The sequence below is a fragment of the Idiotropiscis lumnitzeri genome, chromosome 8 (assembly GCF_059441095.1).
Source record: "Idiotropiscis lumnitzeri isolate Australia: NSW breed Sydney's pygmy pipehorse chromosome 8, RoL_Ilum_1.0, whole genome shotgun sequence".
NCBI classification, from domain to species: Eukaryota; Metazoa; Chordata; class Actinopteri; order Syngnathiformes; family Syngnathidae; genus Idiotropiscis; species Idiotropiscis lumnitzeri.
The window spans coordinates 6,085,769-6,098,268 of NC_142398.1; the positions used below are offsets into that span (position 1 = coordinate 6,085,769).

At 41.4% G+C, this 12,500-nt stretch overlaps 1 protein-coding gene across 2 annotated transcripts in view; it reads left to right on the top strand.

Moving 5' to 3' along the window:
• Positions 1-12,500, top strand: part of fam193a (family with sequence similarity 193 member A) — a 27,737-nt gene that overhangs the window by 1,708 nt on the left and 13,529 nt on the right. For both annotated transcript variants that reach the window (XM_088303145.1, XM_088303146.1), the window contains exons 2-11: positions 1,965-2,039; positions 2,652-2,897; positions 7,212-7,384; positions 7,463-7,630; positions 8,671-8,929; positions 9,008-9,132; positions 10,445-10,583; positions 10,678-10,752; positions 10,823-10,888; positions 12,321-12,430. In XM_088303145.1, coding sequence (XP_088159271.1) covers positions 1,965-2,039; positions 2,652-2,897; positions 7,212-7,384; positions 7,463-7,630; positions 8,671-8,929; positions 9,008-9,132; positions 10,445-10,583; positions 10,678-10,752; positions 10,823-10,888; positions 12,321-12,430 — 1,436 coding nt within the window. The remainder of the gene's footprint in view (positions 1-1,964; positions 2,040-2,651; positions 2,898-7,211; positions 7,385-7,462; positions 7,631-8,670; positions 8,930-9,007; positions 9,133-10,444; positions 10,584-10,677; positions 10,753-10,822; positions 10,889-12,320; positions 12,431-12,500) is intronic.

Consider the following 12,500-nt stretch of genomic DNA (forward strand, 5'->3'; position numbering starts at 1 on the left):
CCAAACATGGTTTACAGATGTTGGTCAGGTGATGTGGTGTGGTTTAATTTGGCACTCAAACAGAGAGAAGAAAAAAACAGTCAAGAATGATCACATTTGTGATACATAGGAAGGAGAAAATAAACAGTTAAGATGCATTTGTAGTTTAACATTCATGAAATTAGTGTTGAAAGCGATGGAACATATGAGCCATTACGGTACGTCAGATTAAAACTTTGATCCTGGTCGTCTGTGTGTCCAAAAAGCAGTCTATGGAGCAACCAATTTGAATCAAGAAAAATGCTCTTAGTGCCCAAATGTTGTTTAGGAATGTTTGATGCCATGTTTTTTTCAGACAGATACCAGTTTGAGTAGTCTTGGTATTTTGTCACACTTACTTTCTCTGTCAAGAAATGCCACAGTTGTGATTAAAACTATAACAGTTGTTCTTTGTCATCAGTAGTATGGTATATTGGTTAGGTGGAAAATATGAATGCAGTGAAGCAGGGTGAGCAGCCGTTCCACTTCCTCTCAAAATGCCCCATCAAGATTGCGGCTCGTTCAGTGACCACTTAGAACAACCAGTCAGTGACCGATACACCCAAACTTACATTTTACCTGCCAGATGCACATTTATTTGCATTGTCACGTGAAGTTGGCACGTTTATCCTCCACTGTTTATATTGTTATATTTACCTTGCTGCTACTCAGTAATGGATGAATGGTCGGCATGCTTGAATGTTACTTGAAGCACTGTGTTGTGTTTAATGAAATTCTTTGCGCTTAACTGAATTCCTTGAAAAGCGTTACTACTACCAGATATTTTTAATGGTATTTATTAGCCAACTGGATATTTGTATGTTATAGGGATGTCCTGATCCCATTTTTCCCATCAGAGTCTGAATCCAAATAACTGGATTTTGAGTATTTGCTGAAAGAGTTTGGATCCTAACCTTCTGCAATGCATCAAGTAAAAAAAAAAGGTTAAGTTCTGTTTATTATGCTTGGCTTGATTAGTGAGGTTTGGATGTGAGGTACAACAATTATGTAACTGAAAAGCAACTCTTGTTTTGGGTGATAAATTACTGTAGCAACAGTGTTAACAAGGGCTGGGCTATATATTGTTAATGTATCGTCTTCGAGATATGAACAGTGAAGATATTAATATAAAAAAAATAGGACTATGTTAGTCATTATGGTGTTGCCACGCTTGTGCTACTTGCACAGCTTCAGGCCGACCAGCCACATACCTCCTTTTGAGTTTGATGTTGATCGACGGCTAAAGCCAGCCAGTGACAATTGTCTTGCAGAGAGAGGAGTGAGCGGCCGATGGTTATTTTTTGTAATGGTCTGTTCCAAGTTGGGTTCGGTGGTATCCTGCGCAGCAAACTTTGGCCTATAGTGCCTTCATGCATCGTGCCGCACGATACATGGATGGACAAATTGATACAGAATAATCCATATGTTGATGCAGTTAACACACACACAAACAATAAACACTTAAGTTGGAGCATAAAATTATACATCATTGAAGCACGGTTGCAGTACAATGTGAAATTCTTCTTTTTTTTCTTTTTTTTTTAATTGCCCACCACTCCAATGCTAGGTTAGCATAGCAACAGAGCTTACGCTGCGTGAGTGTACGTTAGTAAAACATCACTCCTCAAAAGCGTCTCAGAGGGTGGCGGCCAAAGTCCCACGCCGGTGACGCGAGTAGCAGTATGTTTTTGAAGCCGGAGTAGTTGGGGCTCGGGCGGTGCGGGAGTCTGCAATACCGAAGCCACACATCAACATAACATTATAAAAACTATAGGGTGAAATGACGCGGTTGATGTTTTTATAGAAAACTTTGTATCATATTGTTAATCAAACAATTTAGGGGGATGCTTGTCAATAATCCAATTTTTAATAGTTTAACCCTCGGCCCAGTTGAGTATTGGTGATCACTACCAATCTCTACTAATTTTGGTGTTGTTATTCTGCAGCTCAAAGTCAACACAAGCGTCACGCCGCAGTTCACCGAAGGACCAGTCAACGCTGATTTCACCGGAGTCCTTCAGGTAACCTTGCATTTTATTTTTTGATTCCATTGAACAGTTTATCTTCATTGGAAATAAGAAGAAAGATCTTGTTTGAGTTTCTCCACCACTGACCTGCCAACCCAAAGATCTGCCATTTTCAAGCAACCACCCGACTACTCTGAAGCATGTCTAAAGCCAAAAGCTAAGCATGCTGTTGTCTTAAGGCAGGTTAGCTAACAGTGAGAGCAGCATTAGCTTCTGATAACTGACACATATTCAACATGGGCTTGGCAGGGAGCTTTGTTTGGTGTTGTCTGCTGCATGCACCTCATGCCAGCATCTGTGAATCTTGGTCAGGATGACTTTCCATAAATGCCATTCATTTGCAGTCTGCTGGAAAGAGTCTCAAGTCTGTAAACAGTCACTTTGTTTCAACACCTTACCTCCGCACCTGGTTTTCATGGTAATGAAAGGCCAACTCGACATTACTCTCTGAGCTTGGAATGAAATAGATCATAGACATAAGCCCGAAGGTTCCGAGACCTTTCGAAAGTCTTATCTTGTTCCCAGAACAAAATTTAGACACACAACAGCCCTACAAATGGTTTCACCCCTTGAAACTTAACTTTACACGCCTGCTCTCCACACTAGACCCCCTTCACGTTCGGCCTGAACCAGCGAGCCCCTTACACGGCCGGAGACCGCTGCCTCTTGTGCCGCTGCGAACGCAGCAAAGACGGCCCGTGGCCTTCGGAGGCGGGTGTCCCCGACCATCGGAACAGCGCACAGGAGGCCAGCCCGCCGCCCGCCGCCCTCCCACTGCCAATGTGGGTGTGCTCAGACTGCCGGCGCACCGTGGAGAAGGAGGACCGGCACACTGCGCTGGAGCAACTGGGCGTGAGTCACTGTTGACCTTCAAAAAAAAAAAAGTCAAAACCAGAGAACCTTAAAACTTTTAAACCAGGAGTGCATTACCATGTTTCTATCACTGTTGCGAAATTCTACATTTACTGCCGGGAAAGCGGATGTCTTTATATTTTTTTCTTTTTTTTTAAAACCAATTCTCGGTCTCGTAAGCCAATGAAATGCATCAGAATATATATGTGATGGTGTCGTGAGCCCTCAAAGGATATCCTGGAATCTTTTTGAGCAGTCAATGTTTGCGGGATTTCTAAAATAAGTGACGTCGTGATATAGACAACGCGCTTGTGGACTTTGAACTAGTGCAACCGGTCGATCGTAATATATGGTTAAGACATATGTTTGTAGACAATGACGAGATCGACTAAGATCTCAAAGGCTTTGAAACAGAATGGAGGCTGGCTAATTACCACTCGAATCGCCAAGCTTATTTCAACCGCGCCTCAAGGTTGAAGGTAAATATAACTTCAGGTGCTACATGTCATATGTTGCAGGTATTTAGTCACATTTTTACTGGCAAACTCTCACCGCCCCTCATTACTGAAACCAATATTTACAGTGACCAGACCCAACGCACTCCAGCAAAGGCAAAATGTCTTGAGTGCTTCTTTTGCATTGACTTTATTTCTTTTTTGATTGAAAGAGTAAGGGACTCAACACATTGTTACAGTCATCGCATGCTGCGATCGTAATGACACTTTTTTTTTTAATTGAAATTATTGCTTTTCTTGCACTGACATTTAATTGTTCCATTTTGGATTTGAAATAGTCATGGATCATAACAAATTGTTACAGTCACCAGTCGCATTGTGTTTTGGACCAAAGCTATTTTTTATATTGCAAATGTAGAAGTGATTTTCTTGAAGTTACACCCCACCCTCCTTGTTCCTACTTTGTTTGCAAGTTGAAAAGTACAGTGAGCTTGAAATTGTCAAGTCAAATTTCCAGAAATAATAATACTTAAACAATGACCAAACAATGGCGCTAAACGCACAGAATTGATGATTTTGCGGTAATTTGGCATGAGCCGGCATTGCTCTGCAGTGTGTGCACTGCCCAAAGTTTGGTCCAAACTAAAGTTCTGAACTACTTAAAACGGTGGCAGATTTGTCACTTTCAGTTGGTCTTTTGCACATCATAACATCTTTTTTCGTGGGAGAAAGCATGTTGTTTGGCACAGTTTACTAGCAGCTGTCTTTTTTTTTTTCTTTTTTAAACCCCCTCCGGGCGTGGGCAAGAACCCGAGGCCAATCAGTCCAGATTATTCCTAATTTTTCACACTTTTTTCTGGGACGAATCCAATTGTTGACGGTCACAGCTACTTAAGCTCCTATTGAGAAAATCCGAAGCAAATAGGGATGATTCCCACTCAGCAATGGCAACCTCATATTTTATTGTAAACAAGGTTTTGTACTTATTTATTTCTAAATATTTTTGTCATCGTGGGATGTCACTACAAAGAAACAGGAAATAATGCAACCACAGAACAGGAAATTGAGACTACTGTGACGCATGATTGCAGGACACTTGTGTCTGTCCTGGTTGGTCAGTCCAAAATGGCTTTAGTCATCAGTATTATTAAAATCAGATTCAATGTGTCATCATCATCATCATCATCCACACGGCTTATCCTGTCCAGCATGCGTGTCAAGTTCCAGTCCTGGAGGGCCGCTTTCCTCCAAACTTTTAATCTCTCCCGACTGCAACCCACCTGATTCAAATGACCAGCTTGTCAGCGAGCTCTGAAGAAGCCTGATATGTAGCCTGCTCATTTGAATCAGGTGTGTTGCAGCCGGGAGAGATGGAAAACATTCAGGACACTGGCCCTCGAGTTTGGACTGGAGTTTGACACCCCTGCTGTACAGGGTGCAGAGCAGAATAGGCTGAACGTCATAGCAATACTGACACCTAGTGGCATCTGCTTTTGATGACGATAAAAAGGAACAGGAAGGCCTTAGCAGAGCTATACTTTACCAGGAAATCCACACACGTCTCTCTGTCCTGGATGTCGGTGACAGTAATAATAATAATAACAATACAATTAAATCTCTATAGAGGTCGCTACAGACCTTTTTTTTAATTATTTTTTTTAATCAGTATGGCAACTTTAAAATCTCACATTTTTCACCAGGCCTGCCGTGTGTGCGAAGCTTGGTCAGGATTTTGTCCATATTTAGGCCCTAAGAAATGTGATTAATTTTGGAGAATAATAAAAATTTCCACAAAAGTCCTATTGAGTTTGATTGTTCAGAGCAGAATGAGCTGCGTTTGTTCCATGTAGTAACGAGCCTCTGAAATGAATACAAAGGTTTGATCATGCTTACAGTTACTAGTTACCTGTTAAAAATACAGTTGGTAATGTAATCAATGTGCCGCAAGATTAAAGTAATGTAATTTGAATACATTTCATTACTTTTGGATTGCTCTAATACCGAATATGTTGAAAGAAATTTATACAACAAAGAAACAAATCAATATGTTGATTGATATTTATTTTTATATATTTCCAATTTTTTCCCCATCTTATGGCCGTTTAATATGCATAGTTTTGGAATCCTGGAGTAAGTCTTAGCACCCACAATTCGAATGCAAAGCACAAGAAATGTGAAGGAGACATACTGACGACCACTTGTGCACCATGCAGCGGAGGCAGACAGACTGACAGACAAATAGATAACTTCATCTAGTGAGGGAAAGTACATATGCAGTGTTTCCCCCTCCATGTTAATACTTGAGCGGGCTGCCCAAATGAACAGATGGCTGCCCGAGAAGTTTTCAAGAGAATTTAATAAAAATATTAAAAAAAAAAAAATTCCTCCCCTCCAAAAAAACCCCCCAACAAAACAAAATGGGTCGCGCCCGGAGATTCTGCTTGTAATGTTAGTTCACCATTACTCAAGCCTAGTTTATACCTCTGCGCCGCATAGCAAAAATGTGATGAATTGGCCGTAAAAAAAAAATAGTCATGTGATCGTCCGTCGACTTTAAAGGGTTTGCTTACCCTACAGAGAAAAAAGTAAAACAATGAAACACATAGCTGGCTGCATGAAATGTTATTCAGAACAGGGAGAAACATTTGAGAGCAATAGTGATGCAGAGTGACTGGTTTTATTTGCGCAGACTGCATAGCCTATTAGCACAATGAATCTTGCGAGGCTTTTTGAAAAAAAAAAAACCCTCCTTGCAGGGCAGTGCTTCTCAATTATTTCCTGTCATGCCCCCTTTACCAAGAAGAAAAAGATTCGCCCCCCCACCACCATTTTTTTTCTTTGTATATTGATGTTAGATTGTCAATAAAATATCCCTTAACAAAGCTAAATTTATAAGAAATATAATTTTTAAAACTATTATTGTGAGGATCTCGAAACCCTGTACTCTGTTGTGCAAATATTGATGAGATGATAAATATTTACTTATTTAGTTTTTTTTTTTAACTTTATTCACATTAACGAACCAAACACAGTTATACGTACATAATATAGAAAAGACAAAAAGAAGAGCAGGGGGATTTCAAACAAAAATTCTATATAAATAACATTAAGCAACAGTTTTATGTTTACAATATGTTTTAGTTTTTTTTATGGATACTATACGTTTGACATCAAACCTCTTCTTCGTGATGACGTCAGCCATTTTCTTGTTCCCCTTATTTTATGTTTAGATATGTAAAGGTTGCAATACAACATTTCTGTTCACAGCTGCTGGCTCTCTCCCCAAATGCGGTTCAAGTCTTACTTCAGTTAAAATCTTGTTGTATTTCTGTTTGAAGTCTGCAATGTATTCCCCCATCGGAACAGCAGCTTCCTTTTTTGTCCGGTGGAACTCTGATTACGCTTCATTCGCCCGGTCCTTCTCCTCTCGCATGAAGTTCCTCAATCAGCGTTGTCATACCATTATCCTTGTCCAGATCATCTGCTTTTATTTCCAGAGCTACGTCCCTTGCTCTGCCTACCGCTTGCGCTTGTTTCTTTTTATCCAAGTCCGTCACCGGTGTCCACATTTCCACTTTATTCTTCCAATTCTCGTAAGACTTCATCAGTCATCAGTAAGCGCACCCTTCCAACTGGATGCAAATCACCGTAAATCAAAGAATAAACAGGGAAACAAATTGAACTTAACATATGGCTGCCACTCGAAGATTTTTAACCGGTTAATGTATTGATTCATTAATTGATTCTTTGAGTCATTGCCACCACTGAAGCATTCTATCCTTGTCGCAGTATCCAATTTCCTGTTCTGTGGTTATTATCACTAAAGAGAAAGCTTGACCATGCTGTTCGTTTCTTTCAGAGTCAGGACTTTCATTTGCACATGCCCGTGGGTAACGGCACCCTGGGCCCGGACACGGTGTCAGCGACAGACAGGCTGAGCCCACCCACGCCGCCCATGCTCCCCGCCACTGACCTTGCCACAGCCATGCCTGGCGAGCCCGCATGCGGCTGCGAGGCCTGCAACGAGAGGCGGTACATTACTGGGGGCGGGGACAAAACAACACCTGCTGCTCCAGTGAACATTATTCTTAACTATCTGTTTTTTGGCAGAGAGATCTCGGTAGAGTCCGAACGAGAGTCGCAGCAGCTGCAAAAGCACTGGTCCGAAGTGCGCTACCTGGTGCGCTGCATCTACAGGCAGGCCGGGACGCCGCTGGCGGACGACCGCGACCAGCCACTGGAGCGAGACAAGGACGGCATGAAGGAGCTGGTAGACAGGTACTCAACCAACTAGTAGGGATGTAATGAAGCCCCAGTTCAATTTGATTTTCAATTTTTGATTCAATCATATTTTTTTTCTTTTCTTTTTTTTTTTAAATCACAACCACATGCTTGTTTCTGTGCATTAGTGTTTTGCTCTAGGCATTGATGTTTGGTGCAAGCATATAACGCATGTAAATGTGCAGGTATTGTTTTCATTAACATTGGCTCTCTATCGTCACCTCGCTAGGACCTTCCCTATTCTAATTGTATTTTAAATTGCCTTCCAAGATGACTTGTCTTTTGGTCCTTTGGCGTTGGACTTCATCCCCAGAAATGCGTTTTAGAATCCAGTGCCACTTATATATGTTTTTCCCTTCTTTATTATGCATTTTCTGGCTGGTGCAACATATACTCCGGAGCGACATATAGTCCGAAAAATAGGGAACTTTAATTAGAGTTGCGAACTTATATAACTTAGCCTTTTTTTCCCACTATGACCACCTCACAAATTTCAAGCAAGTCAATAAGTTAAAAATCATATTACAGCATTTATGCAAACAAATACCATACATTGCAACTTTATATAGCGCATTTCACAACAGCTGGAGCTGTAACAAAGCACTTTCCATAGGGTGTAATATAAATTAGCTGGAAATTAGCACACGAATTAAATCACATAAACAATAGATACAAGAACAACGATCGACTCATGGTGAGTAGAAAGCTAAAGAACAAAAATGTCTTCAAACGAGTTTTAAAAGTGGACAGAGTAGGAGATGAATCAGAGGCTTTATCACATCAATTTTTTATGTTTCATGAATAATTATGGAAATATGTGCACAATATTTCTTAAGCATTGAAATTAAAAAACAAATGAACAACATATACATAATAGGAAATACAATGTTGCAGTCCACCCCCCAAAAAATGTTGTAGCCTTTGAGATTTGTAAATTCTACTATATTGCAAAGTTGATTTAAGTTGGATCAATTGACCAGCCCTAATTGCGATTGTTAAATTTTGCTCCAATGGGGATAATCATTCTCCATCTTCAGACTCTGCGAGAAGGACCCTTACCAGCTATACCAGCGTCTGGAGCAGCAGGCCCGCGAGTACGTGCTGGAGATGAAGGTGCGTCTCCTCAAGCACCTCTCAGCTGGCTCCAAGACATCCCCGGGACCCTTGGGGGCAGGGACGGTGGCGGCCGCCATCCAGGGTCCCCTGCAGGCCCACCAGTTCGTTTCTCTACTGCTGGAGGAGTACGCCGCCCTCTGCCAGGCGGCACGCACTATCAGCGGCTTCCTGTTCACTCTGGTCAGTTGCTCGCCTTCACCCTTCACCAGTTTCATATAATTCATAATGTTAAGTTTGTATTGTTCCCCTAACCCTCAGGAGAATGAGCACCTCCAGAAATTCCATGTGACGTGGGAGCTGCACAACAAGCATCTTTTTGAGAACCTGGTCTTCTCAGAGCCCATCTTGCACAGCAGCTTACCAGCACTCGTTGCACAGCTCAAGTATGTTTCTTTTTTCCCACGAAAATAATTATACAAATATTAACGACCAGAGCTGGCCACTTGACCCTTTTTTGACAGTCAGTCCTCCGGCCGCCACTTAGGTGCCGTTCCAGCCTTTACGCCCCGGCCTTACTTAAAAGTGTTGACCCCGAGTCCTGTTCCGTCCTGGAATTTCATTCGGATTCATAGGGGTGGTATATTCCTTTTGCCAAACCGAATGAGCGTCATGCAGACAATTCAATCGGTATGGCCAAGCTGCGTCCGGTCTGCGCATGCTCCGTTTTAACTTAAATGCGTGGCACGTCATCGTAAATGTCATCAGCGTCTTAACAGAGCTCGTCTGCAACGCGAAAACAATTTTTAAAGTCCGGGTAACTCGTTTTTATCCAGATATATTTAATATTTAATGCTTCCAAGAATCAATCACTCGCATAATTATTTACTTAACCGTGACCTTTTAAAAATGCACATACCTCCTCACTTGTGTGTTTTTAATTAAATGCTGGTGGCCATTTGCAAGTGAAAATATTCTCATGGAAATAAATAATTTCAAATATCACTCACCATAGCTGCACGTCCAGCAAGTATTAATGATTATTTTGACAACTATGACACCATCTTTGCTAGCTATCCTTTTTCTGAAGCATTTAACCTCACCAAGGTCGTAACCGAGCATCAAATTTTTCATTCATTGTCGCGCAATACTGGCCATCGTAAACTGGCGATGAAAAGTTCACTTTGTGTTGCGGCGAGCCTTAGCTACTGTTGTATTGAAGCGTGGAGAATCTGAGCAGGTAGCCAAGTTTAAGTGATTAATAAAACTCAACAGTCAGGAACATAGCAATTCCAAATCACCCACAGAAGCTCAACAGCGGAGGTTTGTGTGGCCAGTTTGACTCCCTAGTCCCGCTTTTGTTTACTTGACCTCCGCCACTGAAAGAGTCTGCTAGATCCGGCTGCTGCTGAATACACGCCCAGGGATCGGTTTTGGAATGAACTGCTTGTCAATAAGTGCTCCTATCAGACATTTTGAATGTAGACCGATAACGCCAACACTGTTCTTTTGTCTGATATTGGACTGCATATATTTCAGTTTTTAATAAGGTGCAGTTTGTCGTCTGGAATTTCCGTTTAAAAAAAAAAAAAAATCATTCAAGAAGACTCCGAAATAATACAAACTTGTAACAAAAAACTATTGGACAAAAAAATTCACCAATAGTAGCAAAAAATAGAAAATAAATCTCAACATATCTGACCTAACGTGTCTGTCATTGAATGCCTTCCATGTTTATTTTTGGGGTATCTTTTCCAGACACGGCACTGCCTCGTACAGCGATGATATGTACCGAACCTTGCTGGAGCGCTACCAGCGTCTGGAGCAGGAGCTGGTGAGCGTTGCCGGCCAGTGGCAGGAGTGCGAGAAGAGGATCGACGACTACGTCGACGAACAGGTACGCCGAAAAAGTGGTCAAAGGAATCCAATGTTGCTTAAAAAAAAAATGTAAACAAAAAATTCTTTGAGATGTACACGTTCTGCTCTTGCAGTTACTGTTCAAAGTGGAGGGCCAGAGTTTTACCAACCAAAGAACAGAGCCGCACAAGTCGCCGGTTGGCAAAAATGTAAGATCCCATTTTCACCACGTGATGATTGAACAGAGCACGCTTTTAATAATGGGTATGACTCCCACAGACAAAGCAGCAAATACTCAAAGAAGACTGGGAGTTTTTCAAGCAGCGGCGTTATATGGAAGAACAGGTACGACCCAAAAATTAGTGATGGATCGATATGCTTTTTTTAAGGGCCAATACTGATATTGATTTATTAGTAGTCTTGGAGGCCGATAACCGATACTTAAAGCTGATATTCATTTGTTGAAAAAAGGGGTGAAATCAACTTTTTTAAAAACAGTAACTCCAAAACTTGATTTACCATACTTTCACAGCCAAAAGGGACATCATATCTAAGGGTGCAGCGTCAGTTATGGGTGTTGTTTCTGTATTTAACACATACACTGGGTGCATCGCACTGAGGCGCATGCTAGGCCTCTTTTGGAGAAGGGCAACTTTGTCAATGGCAGTACCACTGATGCTGTAGGAGCTCTCATGACAACATGGCAAATCTCAAATGTCAGGGGGGGGGATGTCACTAGTCACCAGACACCTTTGAGCCGTTTTGAAATCAAAACCAAAAATATCTCTAAACAGCATACAAGAAAACAATGAAACAAGGAAATAAAAATAACCCAAAAAGATTACAGCAATGGATTTTGGGAGGCAATCAGCCTCAGCAAATCAGATGGCTGTTTAGAGAGTTGTGAGTGGTGTGCTTTGGGCAGTGTTTTTTTTTTTTTTGTGCAGAGTCTGTTATCTAAACCTGTGATGCTTCTTGCTTGCAATAACATGAATGATAAGACAGACTACAACATCGTGGACAGCTGCCCTTTTGTCCAGCTTTTTCCCACATGTACATACTATGGCTCTCAGTCTATACACAAGGTGCGTCGCATTACAGGGCGCCTCGTCTGTTTTGTGGAATATTTGGGACTTTAAAGTGTGCCTTATGGTCGTAAAAATAGGGTTGTTTAATTGCCTTTAAGCACGTTGATTAAACAACTTTAGTAAATTACATGTTAAAGCTTTTTTAGATCTTAGAAATTAGACAACTTAGTTTTAAAAGTTGAACAAAAAGTGCAAGGAGCTCCCAGGCTCAGCTGCATTTCTTATAGTTCAATGAAAACAAAAATTTCTTCAAAGTTAAATACGGCAAATACTTTTCTTTTAGTTGTGAGTTGTAGTAGACTGACGTTATAAAAATCTCGGCAGCGCCAGTTGCCTCCTGTAGTGCTTGTGACTTGAGGAGAAAAAGCAAAGAGGCAGCTTACTGATGATTGGCTGCTACCCACTGCACTAGGAACCAACCAGATGCAGATGCAGCTGTGGGCGGGCCAATTTGCTTCTGCTGGCAGGACCACCTGCACAGCAGAGAGAGAGAGAGAGAGCGAGAGAGGTGTTCTCCAGCGAGCCAAAATAAACCATCTTCTAATTTATCGGCCTTGAAAGTTAAAAAAGGCAGATGCCGTTAGTCAATAAAATGCCAAATATCTGCCCTGATAATCGGTCTATCACTACCAAAAATAAATTAGAAATGTGGTCTTCGGGTCCTGATGCATTTTGTTGTCTTTTGGCAGTTGCCCAACAATAAGAAGCTGCCCTGTGGAGACAACTTCACAGACACCATGAGAATGCTCTCGTCGCGTCTCAGTATTCCTGACTGTCCCAATTGCAATTATCGGAGAAGGTAAGCAGCCATTTTAACCACCGTAAGGTATTAGTATGTAATATATTTGCATCTTTGTCATGTGTATTTT